Genomic DNA, 18,136 nt, shown 5'->3' with positions numbered 1-18,136 from the left:
GACAATAAGAAAACATACATTCAACCCTTGAATTTCAGCATAATAAAGACTGTTGCCTGAAGTGCAACAACTTTGTAATCCAAAGCATTTTTCCAGCTGGTGCAGAATGTTCTGTTCATTTATCTCATCTATGTTGCAAATGTATAACATGGAGTGACTTATTTTTACTTTTGATAAATTTCATTTGCACTGTATGCTGATATCACGTAAACTATTCCATAATTGCATGTATATCTAGTTAAGTGTGTCAGTCTTCTCTGGGAACTATTATAGTTAAAAATATAATTGCTAATTTTTGTTGGAGGCAAACGGTAGACGCTGTCTCCATCTAGAACATTTTGAGTAGCACCCATGCATCCATTTGTGCATTCTTTGTTTCCCACATGAATTGCCAGTCCACAGCTCTCAAATTGTTATCCAATGTCCTCTCTTTTTTCGAGTGAATCCACCTAAGAAAGCCCTGATGCATCAGTATTCACTTTATCATCATATTTTTACATCAAGTGTCGCCTCGATGGCTTTATCGAGTTTTGCCACAGGTTGCGTGAAAGAAAATCGAAAAATTCATTTATGCATAAAAGTACATGGAAATTGTTTTAGAACCCACGCGCGCTGAGGACGAAGCCTCCAGTAATCTGCGCGCGCTCGAAGGAAAGTGTTTTTTTTTGGTATTTTATGACGTCAACATGAGCCTAAAGCAAAACTGAGAGTAAATTTTCTCGCGTTTCCTTCGGTGAAATTCCGCAAAATTTGGCAGAATGGTAGTGACAATTTTACTTTAGTCGGAGCTCGCTTTTCAGGGAAATCTATAAGACCAGTTTTTTTCGCAGGGCTAAAAGACATAAATTTGCAAAAAATGAAAAAAAGGCCGATAATTTAAGACTAACATAGTAAAACACTATTTAATCATTGCTTATTACATGTAATAAGTTTGAGAGGACTGGGTGTCAAACCGAATGCAAAAACAGGATTCAGGACATAACACTTGCGCGCGCAACGCCATAAATTATTACCCTATGGGGTCACTTTAACCATGATTTTAAAAGTTTCCCAGCTTGCAGGCTTTCATTTTGTGCAGTTAAGGCTGCGTTATCATGATTTTGATCTGAAGTAGTTTCTGAACCACCCTTGCTCACCCTTTATATCAACATAAAAAAATTCGCAGTTGACAGGCCTTCAACATGTCGTCAACTAGGTAGTTAAGTTTCATCAAGGACATTTAAACAATAAGATTCAAGCTTTCTACCTTTGATAGTGAGGGTGGCCTCCCTGGCCTAGGAACGGAGTGTCTAGTGGAATATACTTTTTAAACAGAAATGAGTTGCTTTTCGGTAGAAGCATGATCAGAGGTAGACAGTCCGGGATCGTTATCAGATTTGATAACCATTTGACGTCACAACATGGCGGCCATTTCAAAAACCGGGAATTTTCGTATTCACTTCGCTTTGCTCGTTATTTGTTCGATTATACTTGGGTAATTTACCCATAATTCTGTTCGATAATTACCAGAAAAGGAGCCTCACGTGTTTTGAAGATGGCGGTTGAAGACCAGCGTAAACGATGTAAAATGCTATTCGTAAAGTGAAACAGCCCTTGCAATTTTGCATCCAAACCAGGTATGTTTTTCATTTTGTCATTAGATTTAAGTTACTTGGAGATTTTTGCGAAAATCACAAAAAATATGTCGTTAATCTTCACGCCATATTCTTAGGATTTAACGTGTTTGTAGTGTTGTGCACGATCTGTGAAAAAAGTGCGCGGGGGTATTTTGATTTGCGATGTGTTGTTCGTAACGGCGGCCATATTTACAGCTGTAATTGATGTGTTCCTAGGTATTGAGATGGCGGATGCTGGTACCCATATAATCAAAATAGCAACTAAGTAATGTAAGTAACTTACATAAATCGTCTAAGCCCCTTCAGAAAAAATTATAGCTCTTAGTGAGTCGCTCGATTCATGGTACGGCAGTCCAGGTGGTCAGGAAACCACTTGCGAATCTAACATCAGTTGTTTATTTTCTTTTGAAGGGTTCCCATGAGTTCAAAATCAAGGGGCCAGAAGGAACTCCTTTTCATGTCCTTCCTGAAAATTGGAAACAAAGACCCGTTCACACTTCGTTGTGTTTTGCCAGAAATTAGAGAAATACCCGAGACACTTCTAGACGTGCCACAGTCTGGTATCCTAAAGCGCTAAGCAAAATTACACTTTGAGAGAAGTTGCTGGAAGACAGATAGGTCCGGTGCAATACTTCTTAAACAGGGAACTAAAACACCTTTCGGACTGCCGGAAAATCGGCAATCACATTAAAGGGTAAGTGTCCTATATTTTAGAGTCAATTTCAACAACTCGCGGTCCTGAAATATTTTCCGGAAATGCCGGCCAAACTAGGTTAGTTTTCTGGCACACCAGTCGTTATACAATGAAGCTTATTGTTGGATTTAGCGAGTGAACTATGGTACGAAAACATATTACGTGAATTATAGTTTCTTTTATATGAATCGGTCATTAAAAGATTTTTTCCATATCACCGAATGCACAACAATAGAATACTGATCTACAACTAAAACAATTTTTTTCCGGAAATGCCAAGACTTCCAAGTTTACTGTCACATCTCACGACATAAAGTGCTGCATGTACCCATTCCACTGAACGGAGGTGTATCACAAATTAAAGTAAATATACCTGCTATATTTTTGTTGTTGTGCCAGAACCATATCAGGCGAGCCCACAACGAAGATGGAACGAAATGTACAGCACGGCGGAGGGGATTGAATTAGCAATCGCAGAAATGGAATTAGGCGAGGGATGGGATATGGCCATCGAGGTAAGCTATTCTATCTTCAGTATATCTGGACAGAGAGTCGACAGAGGGAGGGTCGCGAACTGTTTCGATACTTTTATTTCCATTTCATAGTAATGAATCATAGCAGGAGATGTTTCGGTCCTAACCACGCTTCGCTCATGCAAATTGAACGAAATTCAGTTACAGCTCTCCGCTTGGAATATAGAAGCAACTTGTTCAGTGTCAATTTGTGAACTCAAGATGTATTTACTGTTAGTGTTTCGTTTATATTTTATACAGACTGTTGAACAGCCAGCTTCACCAACTACCAAGAAAATGCAGACTGAGTGAAAATAGAAGCTATCATATTAGTATCAATAAACAACGCTTTTGTGAACAGAATAACTGTTGTCTACCTTCGTGTGTTTTTACTCGGAACAAATATTATACGGTGTCGATCTGAAAATGAAACTTTTCGGAGTAGCTTTTGGACAAAGACAGTTTTCTTCCATACATCTCTGTTTCTATTCCATAATTCAGTAACCTATTGTGAAGCAAACATACAATTAATTAAATGAAATTGCATTGTGATGTTGTCAAAAAAGTAACTCCTTTCATCGCAGCGCCTCGTCGACCACCATATTGAATTATACACTGTTGCTACCAAATAATGTCACGTGAACGAAAACTTGTGCAGCGATTGGTTAATGGTTTGTTTTGGTCGAGGTTATCAAATCTGATAACGATCCTGGACTGGTAGAAAAAAGGACTCGCAGACTGTGGTAGGTTTGGATCTAGTGCCAGATTTGGGAACTCTTCTACGGTGTTGGAACTCGCGTTGGCCTACTCTCACCATGGTACCGCATAAATTCTAGTAATCACCATTCTAGCACATGCAACATAATCAAGAGGTAATCGTATGCATATGTATGCAGGAGTCTCTTTAACAGAACAGAAAGGATCCAACACAAACTTATCCAGCATAGACGTCGCCTAGAAGAACACACAAGAAAAACTCATTCTAAAACTTGCTGGTCTAGTTACATGTAGTGCCCTCCGTAATGCTCACAATATGTCATCTTCAGACAACAGGTTAACTACGCTCTACTGAGTTGTATATTAAACGTTGAGGTGTAGGGATTTTGAAAAAAGATGTGAACGCTCTAATTCGTTTTATGTAACAGAGAAGCACACGAGAAACAAAGACATGAATGATCAACGGAGTTATGTACAGAGAACTTTTAAAGGTGGCCTAACACGGTTTCCAGCAAATTTAAGGGAGCTCTAAATATGTGCCGTGAAATTAAAGCCTAAAACAAATTCATGCTTGAACGGGATTCCAACCCATGACCTCTACGATACCGGGGCAGTGCTCTACCAACTAAGCTATCAAGCCAACTGGGAGCCCACCACGTTGATTCTCAGTTCGTAACATACCCGTAGATGGTGATGATAGATTCAACAAATGAACATATGAAAGATCATGTATATTTAAACTGCGGAGCAAGACGTAAACGATCATTGTTGTTATATATACAACTAAAGCAGCTGTAAAATAAAACAGCCTGTGGCAGACTGCTGGTCAGCAATATTGTCTCGCGTTTAAATGAGCCTAAATTACATTGAGCAAAATTTCAAAGTTTTGAATTTTGAGGTATACGTGCCAGTGCAACGCTAACAATTGCAATTTTGAGGTATACGTGCCAGTACAACGCTAACAATTCCATTTTATTACAATCATAGGGCAACATATATTTCCTAAAAGGAGAAAACTTTGATACCGTCTTTCATAGATAAGTTTTAAATCGGTTAAAAACTGTCAGAACCAGCTATTTGTTTTATTATTTATTGGTTTATGAATGTAGCCGCTGAGTGTTCAAATAATCGAGTGGTTTCCCTTCCGACCAGAAAGAAAAGGGAATCTCTGTCTAGCAGTAGTAAAGTTGATTTTACGATATGATTAACGAAGAGATTAGCATGACTTAGTCCTAGTTTGTCTCCCAACGCGATTCTCAATTAAGCTGTGTCAAGGGAAGAAACAGAATTAGAGAGTTGATCCCCAATATAGGCCTTATTTCAAAAGTAATCCTTATCGAGCTATTTTCATATAACTCCTGACTTCCGAATTACCAGTTCAAAACATCAACGCAAGGCGCTTGATAACATTATTCTCGGGAGATTTGCATACCATATTTAGAATGACTTGGAAGGGTTTACTCTGGGAATAAGGCCTATACGAGGAGGGGTGTTAACTCTCTTCCTCTTCATCTTCCCGTTTGTTTATAGAACTTTCTAGATAAAGATCAACATTTTCCAGTTTTAAGTTTTTTGAAAGTTCTTTCAGTACACAATACTGTGACCCAAGATGGCCTTTTGTTACGTTTTTATCAGTGGGACCCGTATGGAGACCAGTCATGTAGCTGAATGGGCCACCCTGCATAAATAAACTTAAGCTCATGATCGAAAAATATACAAATAACAGCATAGTTCTGAAGATTTCGATCAACTTGAACTCAGTGTTTTTTAGCGACATTAAAAGCAAAGAAGAGTCCGAGTCTCGAGTCCGAATTGAAAATCTGCGATCGAGTCGTAGACTTCCAGTCGTTTTAGCTCAAACGGGACTGGTTGGAGAGTCAAAAATATGCTTTCTTTGTAAATTTAAGATATCGGACTTGTACAAAGTGCGCTGTTTAATTGCTTCCCCCCAAAAAAGCGGTCTCCGCCCATAAGAATGAATAAATCCTGTAGCATGGAAATCCTGTGTCCCCCCTCCCTCCCTCCCCCTTCCCCGCCCCAACTTGTCCTAGCAACCTTCTTCTTTCTCCTTTTTTGGCACACTTGTTAATCTGTTTGGGATTGATCGGACACGGCGGCACTAGAAATAATCCATAGCTATAACATTGCAACAAAGTTTAACTACGTAAAGCAACTCACCATCAACAGTCAAGGTAGTATTGCCACTTTTTCTAATTCCCTGGACAGAATTATTAGCCTCACATCTGAACACAAACTGGCCAGCATTTTCCATTGTTTTAATCCAAGTTCCTGATATTCCCATATTATTGATCACAGTGTCATTTTCAAACAACAAATAAGTATGTACTGGTGGGTTGGCTTCAGCAGTGCATGTGAAGTGTATTACAACTCCTGCACACACTTTGCTTGTTGTATTTGTGATTAAGCGGACATTTTCAGGTCGATCTGCAAGGAAATTAAAGAAAAGGATCAATTGCGACCTCTCACTAGAGATATCTACTTCAGAGAAAAATATGTTATTATTGTTTCGTTACATTTATTCTCATGGCTAGGATATGAATTACATCATGTGCGCAAAGATTCAATGTACACTCATTTAAAACCTGTCACCTACATTAGTAACAACTGGTAGGCTAGTAGCTAGCTTAACCAAGGCTGGTAGTAACCAGTATCTACACTTGCAGCAACAATCATCATGATTGCCACAAATAGATAATTCAACTAATGTCGGATAACTCATTAACCAGGCGTAAGGGCTACACCGAGAGAATATAGGTTCGAGGTCTTGGCATTACGGACCGAGCTGTACAGAAAAGACCAAGGGCCAATATCTACCACGTACTGTCCACAGAAACTTTGGATATATTAAGGAATTAATTACACGACTGAAGATTCCACGATCACAGGCTTTAAAGATAAAAATAAAGTTCTAAGAGCAAGAACGAGTCTGTATAAAAAAGGTAATTAAAGTAAAGTTTGCATTTGTAATCCTGTGGCCTATCAGGTTGGTCAGGCCTAAAACAAGAAAACAAAACGAAAAAGAATATTTTCTATGTGTGTTTTCTATGTCAAGAAAACTGGAAAGTAAAGTACAGTAAGGTCTGTATTCAAGTCTGGTAACCCATTAGGCTGGTGCTTATCAAAACAGCATAGCGCCTCATTTTCAGCATTCACATGTGATGTGGCTTCAGGAAATATTCGATTTATGCACCCTACCAGAAAGATCTTCCAGTATTTCACACTTTTGGAAGTGGAAAATACATCCCAGAGTCCATGTTATTCTTAAGTATTTGTTTTTAATTGTTACGTATCATATACTTCTTATTCTTCACTTTGTTATTTTCATTAAAACATTCCTTATAGTTTAAATGGTAATTTTCGGTCACAATCCCTAAATAGAGGTTTCCTACAGCAGTAACGAAAACCTTTCGGGAAATTATTTAAACTGTCTATGGACATTTCAACGATAAAGTTCAAGGTTTCTACCTTGGATAGTAAGGGCGGCTTCCCTGGCCTAGGAATGGAGTGTCTAGAGGAATATACTTTTTCACTAGAAATGAGTTGCATGTCGGTGGAAGTATGATTAGGGGTAGAAAGAATGTGTTGGGAATTTTCTTTTAGAGTCTCCTACGCTTTTGAAATTCGCATTGGCGTCATCTCACCATAGTACCATGTGCTTTTAGAAATCACCATTCTTACACTTACAAGATAATGTGAAATTCTTGCGTTGCTTTCTATTGTTTCGTTTGCTGTGTAAATCACAATATCCTTACGGGTAAAATAATTTACATTTTTTTTGCGCGCGGTCTCGTTATTTTAAAATAGCTTCCTCATCCGTTCGAGCAAATTGTGCATCGCGTACGTATCCATGATCTGTCCAGTTCCTACCTTGTAATTCTGGTGGAATTTCTGTAAATCGTGTTTGTTATGGTTTTCTTTGTTATTTGCTTAGCTTCCTTCATTTGTTATTGTTGTACTCATTTTCTATTCGCTTTTCATCTTTTTTAGTTAAAAATTAAACTCGTATTCGTGTAAACAAATAAAGTCGCACGATGTTTGAAGTTCAGTACGAATTAGGCTTCCACTCGATTAATACTTTGGCGAAACAGCGATAACAGATAATCAAGTGGTAATCGTATCCATATGCATGTAGGAGTCTCTTCGACAGAACAGAAAGGATCCAACACAAACTTATCCAGCATGGACATCGCTTGCTGAACTATACTTTCTAAAAAGAACGCTATCACCGAAATCACTTTTTTCCACGCAGTATACTGATACACCTCTCCCCCTTCCAGCCAACAAAACCCTTTTCATAGCTGACAAGATACCTCTCTTACCAACCTTACTGATTCTCCCCTCCATGCCTCACACCGCGACATGTTAACTGGGCAGAAGTAACAGCTAACATTTACGACTTCTGAAGACGTACGCAACAGGCAGGATTCTCTTTTTTGTCACGGCCAATAAACAGTGGGGACGGGTTAATCTTTCGCTCTCATATAACGACATGGAACCACAAATAAATTTTGTGAACTACCAAAAACCTGTGCCCCTCTTGTTAAAATGAAAATTGAGTATGATTTCAGAGGAAAGATCTAATTGTGTTCTTACGTACATTGCACGTCAATATCTGTCACTGTAGAGTCCACTCCACAAGTATTGTTTGCAGTGCACCTGTATTCTCCAGCTTGAGCTCGGTTGATGTTAGTGATGTTCAATGGATTTCCCTTGATATGCTCACCAGACGTGACGTTCGTCCACATAACAGTTGGATCAGGAGTGCCTGTAGTCACTTTACAGTACACTATAACGTTATCACCTTCTGTGACAACGTTATTTTCGGCCTGCTCCACAGATGCTGGGACTGTAAAACACAAACAATCTCGTGTATAACAAACTGTCTCTGTCGCGTAACATTATGTTATGGCGAACGCAGTGTTCCCAGTTAATTCTACGCTTCAATATAATAATTAAGATAAATGAAGTTCAAAGTAATCAGGTAAAAGTATGTATAGGAATTCTGCACTCTTCAACGTATATTAGTAGCATTTTGTACGTGTGGTAGTGAGTAAGTCGCGAAGGAAAGAGAAATGATTACAAGCACGGTTTGGCCTAAAATCTGACCCATTCAGCGAAGATCAGAGGAGAGTCAAAAAGACAAGAACGTAATGAAAAACTCATTGTAAAACTTGCTGGTCTAGTCACATGTAGTGCTCTCTGCAATGCTCACGACATGTCATCTTCAGACAACAGCTTAACTACGCACTGCTGAGTTGTATATAAAACGTTGACGTGTAGGGATTTTAAAAAAAAAGATGTGAACGCTCTAATTCGTTGTATGTAACAGAGAAACACACGAGAAACAAAGACATGAACGATCAATGCAGTTATGTATAGAGAACTTTTAAAGGTGGCCTAACACGGTTTCCAGCAAATTTAAGGGAGCTCTAAATATGTGCCTTGAAATTAAAGCCTAAAACAAATTCATGCTTGAATGGGATTCCAACCCATGACCTCTACGATACCGGGGCAGTGCTCTATCAACTAAGCTATCAAGCCAACTGGGAGCCGGCCACGTTGATTCTCAGTTCATAATATACCCGTTGATGGTGATGATAGATTGAACAAATGAATATATGAAAGATCATGAATATTTAAAGTGCAGAGCAAGACGTAAACGATGATTGTTGTTATATATACAAATAAGGCAACTGTAAAATAAAGCAGCCTGTTGGAGACTGCCGGTCAGCGATGTTGTCTCGCGTTTAACTGAGCCTAAATTACATTGAGCAAAATTTCAAAGTTTTGAATTTTAACGTATACGTGCCAGTGTAACGCTTCCAATGGCATTTTTATTAAAATCATAGGGTAACAGATATTTCCTAAAAGGAGAAAACTTTGATACCGTCTGTCATAGATAACTTTTAAATCGGTTTAAAACTGTCAAAACCAGCTACTTGTTTTATTATTTATTGCCTTATGATGCAGCCGCTGATTGGTCAAATAATCGAGTGGTTTCCCTCCCGACCAGAAAGAAAAGGGAATCTGTGTCTTGCAGTAGTAAAGTTGATTTTATGGTATGATCAAGCAAGAGGTTAGCATGACTTAGTCCTAGTTTTTTTCCCAACGTGATTCTCAATTTAGCTGTGTCAAGGGAAGAAAGGGAAATAGAGAGTTGATCCCAATACATGTATAGGCCTTATTCCAAAACAGGAGCCATAATCGGGGACGGAGACCGTAAGCGCGCGCCATTTCTAGTATTGGGGCCGTCCCTATGACATGGGACAATTTTTCTATTTTGAGAAAAAATTGCGCCATCCCGTGCGGCACACGCGCGTACACGCTGCGAGGATTTTTGCGGATGTCGCGCGGGGGAAATGGCGTCCGCAATTCCCGAAGTTTTTCATGTTTTTGGCCCACAACTCAACACGTTTACGTCTGTTAGAATTTTGCTTAAGTATTTTCGTCATAAGCTGCTCCAGTCTGAGATAGTAAGACAGTGTCGAATTTAGGCATGTTCCGCTTTAAGCTCATATATATCGCTGACCAAGTTGTGTTCCGACGGATGCTTCTTTTACATGAGCCGTACATTACTCCACTTTAAATTTCACATAAGTTGAAGATTAACAGCTTTTCCATTACGCAGCAAAAAACTAGCTGGATATATTTAGATATAGCAGAGCTTTAGGACTTCATAGTTTCCTAGCTCCTCTTGCCACACGCTTGCGAGGAATTTGCCAGTCTATCGCGACCGAAAAGTAAAACAAAATAATTGCTAGTTTGAGTTTCGCCTGAATTGTAAGCAACGCTTGATGTTTCATCAAGGCCCAATAACTTTACTTCCGTAGATACTGCTCAGTTTTATTCGTGTAAAAATCCAGTAAATTCTCTGTTGTCGATGAATGAAAGCACCCGCCGATGCGTGTTTTGTACACGTAAACATGACAAATTGTACTTCCACCGCACTTTCGTGTGAAAGCGTACATCCAACTCAAACAATAACTCTATAGTTTTTAAATATGTTTAAGATTGATAAATGTTTGAGAACATATTAAAAGCTAAGCTGAAAATATGAGAATGAAGCAGAAATAATCAGCAAAGTTACGATGACGCTTTCTTTAATCAACTTCGAATAACGATTTCGATTTTGTTGATCGAGTTATCAAAACTCCTTGTCTATTTTCATTTTCGCAGTGGAAAACTTCACTATGCTTATGTTGAAGAAACACACAATGTTAGTAGCCTTTTTTGCGTTCGTGAAATTTGTTGCAGCATCTCAGCACAAAAGATAACGAAAGAAATCTTTGTCAAGATTTGTTGACAACACTCGGACTTGAAAGTGCACGAGTTGCACTATGCAAATGAGCTAATTGTACGCGTCAGACTTTCCTTTCAAAAACTTTTTCAAACTCACCAAAAAAGCAGAAACAATGGCCGTTTTCACACTAGAGACGGATAATCCGTCCACGACGGGTTAACCGTCCATTACGGATAATTCGTCTTAGTGTGAAAACGGAATGGTGCTCATTTTAGACGGATAATCCGTCTATTTTCATCCGTCCGATTATCCGTCTACATTTAACAATTAGACCGGTAGCCCGCAAGGGCGACGGGTCAATAGCCCATGAGGCGAAGCCTCATGGGCTATTGACCCGTGGCCCTTGAGGTCGAAGGGTCTAATTGTTTTAGTATCACCCAACTAGTCGGACAGAAAAGGTAACAATAAAGTTAGCAAATGCAAGTTAAAGAAATGTTTATTTGGGAATAAGACGAAAGAAAGCGTCACGCTCGATTGCGCCAATTCCGCTACTCGAGGACTATTACTAATAGTCCTCTAGTAGCGTAGCCAATCAAAATGCAGGATTTGCATTAGTCCACTAGTTGGGTGATACTAAAGACGGATAATCGGACGGATATAAATAGACGGATTATCCGTCTCTAGTGTGAAAACGGCCAATAAGAAACCATCAAAACAGGTTTTCCTTATGATTAACCATTGTCTGAGAAACTTACAAATTAACTCGATACCAGAGTAGAGAGTTTTCATGCTATATTCTTAAGTCAGAACAAACTCAAAAACATACGCGTAAGCTTACAACTAGCGCGAGCAGATCTTATTATTCATTCCCAGCGCGAGATTGAAGTCTTGTTTTCGACCCTGAAAACCCACCTTTTCCGTTAGCTCAGAGCATAAAACTACATATAAGCGTCCTCGTTCGTATTCCCTGCCTTATTCCCTGCCATCGCTGTGAAAAATACGCAAGATTATCTCGCAAGGTCTCTCAACTCTCACCATTTGATCACGCAACGTGACAACATCCACGCGAGAGCCCCCGACATGTGCGTGGATCCGCGCGGATATATCACGTCAGGATGGCGCAATTTGTTCTAAAAATAGAAAATTTGTCCCATATCATAGGTGCGCGCGGATCCTAGGACTTACGGTCTCCGTCCCCGATTATGGCTCCTGTCCAAAAGTAATCCCTATCGAGATATTTTCATATAACTCCTGATTTCAGAATTACCGCTAAAAAACATCAACGCAAGGCCCCTGTTAACATTATCCTCGGGAGATTAGCGTATTATATTTGGAGTAACTTGGAAGGGTTTACCCTGGGAATAAGGCCTATATGGGGCCGAGGGGGGAAGGGGGTTAACTCTCTTACTCTTCATCTTCCCGTTTGTTTATAGAACTTTCCAGATAAAGATCAACATCTTCCAGTTTTACGTTTTTTAAAGTTCTTTCAGTGCACAATACTGTGATCCAGGATGGCCTTTTGTCACGTTTTTATCAGTGGGACCCGTATGGAGACCAGTCATACAGCTGAATAGGCCACCCTGCATAAATAAACTTTAGCTCATGATCGAAAAATGTACAAATAATATTATAGTTCTGAAGATTTTGTACAACTTGAACTGTTTTTCAGCGACATTAAAAGCAAAGAAGAGTCCAAGTCTCCAGTCCGAATTGAAAATCTGCGATGGAGTCGTGGACTTCCAGTCGTTTTAGCTCAAACGGGATTGGTTGGCGGTCAAAAAATATGCTTTCTTTGTAATTCAGGATACCGGACTTGTACAAAGTGCGCGCCTTAATTGCTGCCCCCCCCCCCCCCCAAAAAAAAAAACAGCGCGCTCTGCCCACAAGAATGAATAGATCTTGTAGCATGGAAATCCTGTGTCTCCCCCCGCCTCTCAACTTGTCCTGGAAACCGTCTTCTTTCTCCTTTGTTATCACACTTGTTAATCTGTTTGGGACTGATCGGACAAGGCGGCACTAGAAATAATCCATAGTTATAACAATGCAACAAAACTAAAGCAACTCACCATCAACAGTCAAGATAGCATCACCACTTTTTCCAATTCCTCCGACAGAATTATTAGCCCCGCATCTAAACACAAACTGGCCAGCATTATCCATTGTTTTAATCCAAGTTCCTGATATTCCCACATTATTAATCACCGTGTCATTTTCATACAACAAATAAGTATGTACTGGTGGGTTGGCTTCAGCAGTGCAGGTAAAGTTTATTACAACTCCTGTACACACTTTGCTTGTTGTATTTGTGATTAAGCGGACATTTTCAGGCTTATCTGAAAGGAAATTAAACACAATGATCAATTATAACTCTCACTAGAAATATATACTTCAGAGCTATTCTTGTCTTTTAACATTTATCCGCATGGCTAGCGTATAAATTACATCATCTGTGCAATGTAAAAGCATGTAAAACCTGTCACCTACATAAGTAACAACTGGTAGGTTAGTAGCTGGCTTAACCAAGGCTGGAAGTAGCCATTTATCTACACTTGTTGCAGAAACCATTATGATTGTCACAAATAGATAATTCAACAAATGTCGCATATCTCATTAACCAGGCGTAAGGGCTACGCTGGGAGAATATCGGTTCCAGGTCTTGGCATAACGTACCGAGCTGTACGGGAAAGACTAAGGGCAAATATCAACCACGTACTGTCCAGAGAAACCTTGGCTATAATAAGAAATCATGTACACGACTCAATATTCCCGATCACAGGATAATTAAGCAAAAGGTAATTAAGTTAATTCTGCATTCAAGTCTGGTGACCCATTAGGCTAGTGCTTATCAAAACAGCATAGCGCCACATTTTCAACAGTCACGTGTCATGAAGCTTAAGGAAATATTCGATTTATGCGCCTGCCAGAAAGATCTTCCAGTATTTAACACTTTTGGAAGTGGAAAATACATCCCAAAGTCCATGTTATTTTTAAGTGTTTGTTTTTAACTGTTATTTATCATATAGTTCTTATTCTCCACTTTGTTATTTTCATTAAAACATTCCTTATAATTCAAATGGTAATTTTCGGTCACAATCCCCAAATAGAGGTTTCCTACTGCAGTAACAAAACCTTTCAGGAAATTATTAAAAGTGTCCATGGACATTTCAACGATAAGATTCAAGCTTTCTACCTTGGATAGTAAGGGTGGCTTCCCTGGCCTGGGAATGGAGTGTCTAGAGAAATATACTTTTTCAATAGAAATGAGCTGCATGTCGGTAGAAGTATGATTAGGGGTAAAAAGAATGTGTCTCCTACGCTTTTGAAATTCGCTTGGGCGCCATTACACCCTAGTACCACATGCTTCTAGTAATGACCATAATGTGACATTCTTGTGTTGCTTTCTGTTGTTTCGTTCCCTATGCAAATCACAATACCCCTACTGGTCAAATAATTTACATTTTTTGCTCGCGGTTTCGTTGTTTTAAAATAGCTTCCTAATCCGTTCGAGCGAATTGTGTATCGTCTACCTATATCTGTTCAATTCCTACTTTATCATTCTGGTGGAATTTCTGTATGTCGTTTTTGTTATGGTTCTCTTCATTATTTGCCTAGCTTCCTTCATTTATTATCGCTGTACTCATTTTCTTTTCGCTCGTCATCTTTCCTAGTCAAACTATTATTCGTGTAGACAAATAAAGTCATGCGATGTTTGAAGGTCAGTGCCAATTTGATTTCCACTTGATTAATATTTTGACGAAACAGCGATAACAGATAATCAAGTGGTAATCGTATCCATATGCATGTAGGGGTCCCTTTAACGGAACGAAAAGGATCCAACACAAACTTATCCAGCATTTACATCGCCTGGTGAACTATACTTTCTAAAAAGAACACCCGTTTATCACCGAAATCGATCACTTCTTCCACGCCGTATACTGATACACCCCCTCCCTTCCCCCTAAGAAAAAAAAATTTTCATAGTTGACAAAGTACCTCTGTTATCAACCTTACTGATACTCCCCTCCCTGCCTCACACCGCGACATTTTAACTGGGCAGAAGTAACAGGTGACATTTTGGACTTTTGATTGACGACGAACGAAACTGGCAGGATTCTCTTTTTTGCCAATAAACAGTAGAGACGGGTAATCTTTCGCCGTTAGTTTTCATATAACGACATGAAACCAGAAGTAATTTTGTGAGCTACCTGAAACTCGTGCCCTACTTGTTAAAATGAAAATAAAGTAAGATTTCAGAAGAAAGATCTAATTTTTTTCTTACGTACATTGCACGTCAATATCTGTCACTGTAGAGTCCACTCCACAAGTGTTGTTTGCAGTGCACCTGTATTCTCCAGCTTGAGCTCGGTTGATGTTAGTGATGTCCAATGGGTTTCCCTCCACATGCTCACCAGTCGCGATTTTTGTCCACACTATTGTTGGATAAGGAATTCCTGCAGTCACATTACAGTACAGCTCCACATTGTCACCTTCTGTGACTACTGAATTTGCCGCCTGCTCCACAGATGCTGGGACTGTAAAACAAAAAAAATCTCGAGTATTGCAAACTATGTCACTGATGCATAACATTATACTGTATTATGGTGAACGCAGTATACCTAGATTGAATCTGTGCTTCAATCTAAGAATTAAGAAAACAGCTACAAGTATGTACACTTTGTGCACTTTTTAAAGTACAATAGTGGCATCTTGTACGTGGGAGTAGGTAGGTGGGGGAGGGAAGAGAAATGACTGCAAGCCGTGACGGTCTGGCCTAAAATCTGACCCATTCTGCGAAGATCAGAGAAGAGTAAAAAAGACAAGAACGTAATGAAAAAGTCATGCTAAAACTTGCTGGTCTAGTCACATGTAGTTCCCTCTGCAATGCTCACGACCTGTCATCTTCAGACAACAGCTTAACTACGCACTGCTGAGTTATATAAACGTGCAGGAATTTTAAAAAAAATGTGAGCGCTCTAATTAGTTGTACGTAACGGAGCAACACACGAGAAACAAAGACATCAATGATCAACGCAGTTATATAGAGAACTTTTAACAGTGGCGTAAAACAGTTTCCAGCAAATTTAAGGCGGCTCTAAATATGTGCGGTGAAACTAAAGCCTAAAACAAATTCATGTTTGAACGGGATTCGAACCCATGAGCTCTGCGATACCGAGACAGTGCTCTACCAACTGAGCTATCAAGCCAACTGAGAGCTCATCACGTTGATTCTCAGTTCTTAATATACCCGTTGATGGTGATGATCAGGATTCAACAAATGAATATATGAAAAATCATATACATTTAAACTGTGGAGCAAGACGTAAAGACATGAACGATCATTGTAGTTAAATAAACAACTTAAGCAGCTGTAAAATAAAGCAGCTTGTGGGAGACTGCCGGTCACCAATATTGCCTCGCGTTAAACTTAGCCTAAATTAGATTTAGGAAAATTTCAAAGGTTTGAATTTTGATGTATACGTGTCAATATAACGCTGCCAATTGCATTTTTATTACAAACATAGGGTAACAGATACTTCTTAAAAGGAGAAAACTTTGATACCGTCTGTCATGGGTAAGTTTCAAATCGGTAAAAAACTGTATCAAAACCAGCAATTTGTTTTATTATTTATTGATTTGTGATTGTAGCCGCTGACTAATCAAATAATCGAGTGGTTTCCCTCCCGACCAGAAAGAAAAGGGAATCTCTGTCTAGCAGTAGTAAAGTTGATTTTACGATATGATCAACGAAGAGATTACTATGACTTAATCCTAGTTTGTCTCCCAACGCGATTCTCAATTAAGCTGTCTCAAGTGAGGAAAGAGAATTAGAGAGTTGATCCCCAGTATAGGCCTTATTTCAAAAGTAATCATTATCGAGCTATTTTCATATAACTCCTGACTTCAGAATTACCAGTTCAAACATCAACGCAAGGCGCGTGTTAACATTATTCTCGGGAGATTTGCATACAACGCCTTCCAAACTAAAATGTGGTGTTCCAATTTGATAAAATTCAGAGTAAATACCAAGAACCACTTCAAAAATGGCTACTTTTTCGGTGTAAAATAGAAACCTGTCTCGGAGAAAAGTTATTTTTACGTTGCAGGCTTGGAAGTTCCGTTGGAAATGAGTGCAAAATTGGCCTAAAGTGAAACGTGGAGCTTAGACGGAAGTCTATGATTGCCATTTAATTCCAAAGACGATTTTTGCAATATACTAAGAATCTTAAACTGGTGTTAAAACTCAGAGGAAAAGTTTCCCTGTTTGCAAGGAATTAAAAAATTCTTCCAAGCAATTTCCTATTCTTTATTTGAACTGAAATGTAATGTTTAAGTCACGCATAAGACACCAAATGATTTTTTTGAATTTCTCGTCTCGAGAGGTACCTCCATAGAAAACGATTCAAAATTTCTGATCCCCAAACAACACAAGAGAGGATTCAAAATTTCAAATCCCCCAAAGAACACTAGAAAGGGTTCAGAATTTCTGATCTCCCAAAGAACATTAGAAAAGGTTCAGAATTTCTGATCCCCCGAAGAACACTAAAAAAGGTTCAGAATTTCTGATCCCCCAAAGAACACTAGAAAGGGTTCAGAATTTCTGATCCCCCAAAGAACACTAGAAAGGGTTCAGAATTTCTGATCCCCCAAAGAACACTAGAAAGGGTTCAGAATTTCTGATCTCCCAAAGAACATTAGAAAAGGTTCAGAATTTCTGATCCCCCGAAGAACACTAAAAAGGGTTCAGAATTTCTGATCCCCCAAAGAACACTAGAAAGGGTTCAGAATTTCTGATCCCCCAAAGAACACTAGAAAGGGTTCAGAATTTCTGATCCCCTAAAGAACTCTAGAAAGGGTTCAGAATTTCTGATCCCCCAAAGAACACAGGAGAAGATTCAGAATTTCTGATCCCCTGCAGCAAAGCCAGTGTTACATCCAATGTAGCCACATTAAATCATAACATTGAAGACAGGGTTCAGATCTTGCTGCCTGCCTGAACAATGTCTAATCAAAATATTTTTTCTTGATAACAATATTCAATTAGAAATTTTATACAAATATAGCATAATTCTTAACAGATTCCATACACAGTCTCAGATTATACTGAGAGAGTGATGAAGAACAAGTTTCTTCACAGCAGTCCATTAATATAAGTAACTGTAAACATCACACATTGTATTACAATGATCTATGCACTTCAAAATTACAGTAGCTGTAAGTCTAAAAAAACAATATCAAACAGTACCTAAGAGGATAGGAAAGTTCAGAATTGACCAAAAAAGTGAGATTACTCAAACTGCACAACTGTAGACATAAATGCAGACTCCACTTCCTCTGG

At 39.0% G+C, this 18,136-nt stretch overlaps 1 protein-coding gene and 1 long non-coding RNA gene across 9 annotated transcripts in view; one reads left to right on the top strand and one right to left on the bottom strand.

Moving 5' to 3' along the window:
* Window positions 1-18,136, bottom strand: part of LOC110054627 (hemicentin-1-like) — a 52,362-nt gene that overhangs the window by 7,555 nt on the left and 26,671 nt on the right. For 6 of the 8 annotated variants that reach the window (XM_089294256.1, XM_089294253.1, XM_089294258.1 and 3 more), the window contains 4 exons: window positions 15,084-15,332; window positions 12,867-13,133; window positions 8,158-8,406; window positions 5,718-5,984 (listed from right to left, as the gene is read on the bottom strand). In XM_089294256.1, coding sequence (XP_089150382.1) covers window positions 5,718-5,984; window positions 8,158-8,406; window positions 12,867-13,133; window positions 15,084-15,332 — 1,032 coding nt within the window. The remainder of the gene's footprint in view (window positions 1-5,717; window positions 5,985-8,157; window positions 8,407-12,866; window positions 13,134-15,083; window positions 15,333-18,136) is intronic. The other 2 variants (XM_089294257.1, XM_089294260.1) reach the window with 1 other exon arrangement.
* On the top strand, window positions 1,703-3,188 carry LOC149109523 (uncharacterized). Its single transcript, XR_016208674.1, has 4 exons — window positions 1,703-1,886; window positions 2,028-2,310; window positions 2,710-2,825; window positions 3,084-3,188. It is a non-coding gene; the product is annotated as an uncharacterized LOC149109523 (long non-coding RNA).

This window comes from Orbicella faveolata, unplaced genomic scaffold (genome assembly GCF_042242905.1).
Source record: "Orbicella faveolata isolate gen_17 unplaced genomic scaffold, um_ofav_v1 contig_25, whole genome shotgun sequence".
Classification (NCBI taxonomy): Eukaryota; Metazoa; Cnidaria; class Anthozoa; order Scleractinia; family Merulinidae; genus Orbicella; species Orbicella faveolata.
Note: the sequence above shows the minus strand (reverse complement) of the source record. Positions and strands in the feature narration are given on the sequence as shown.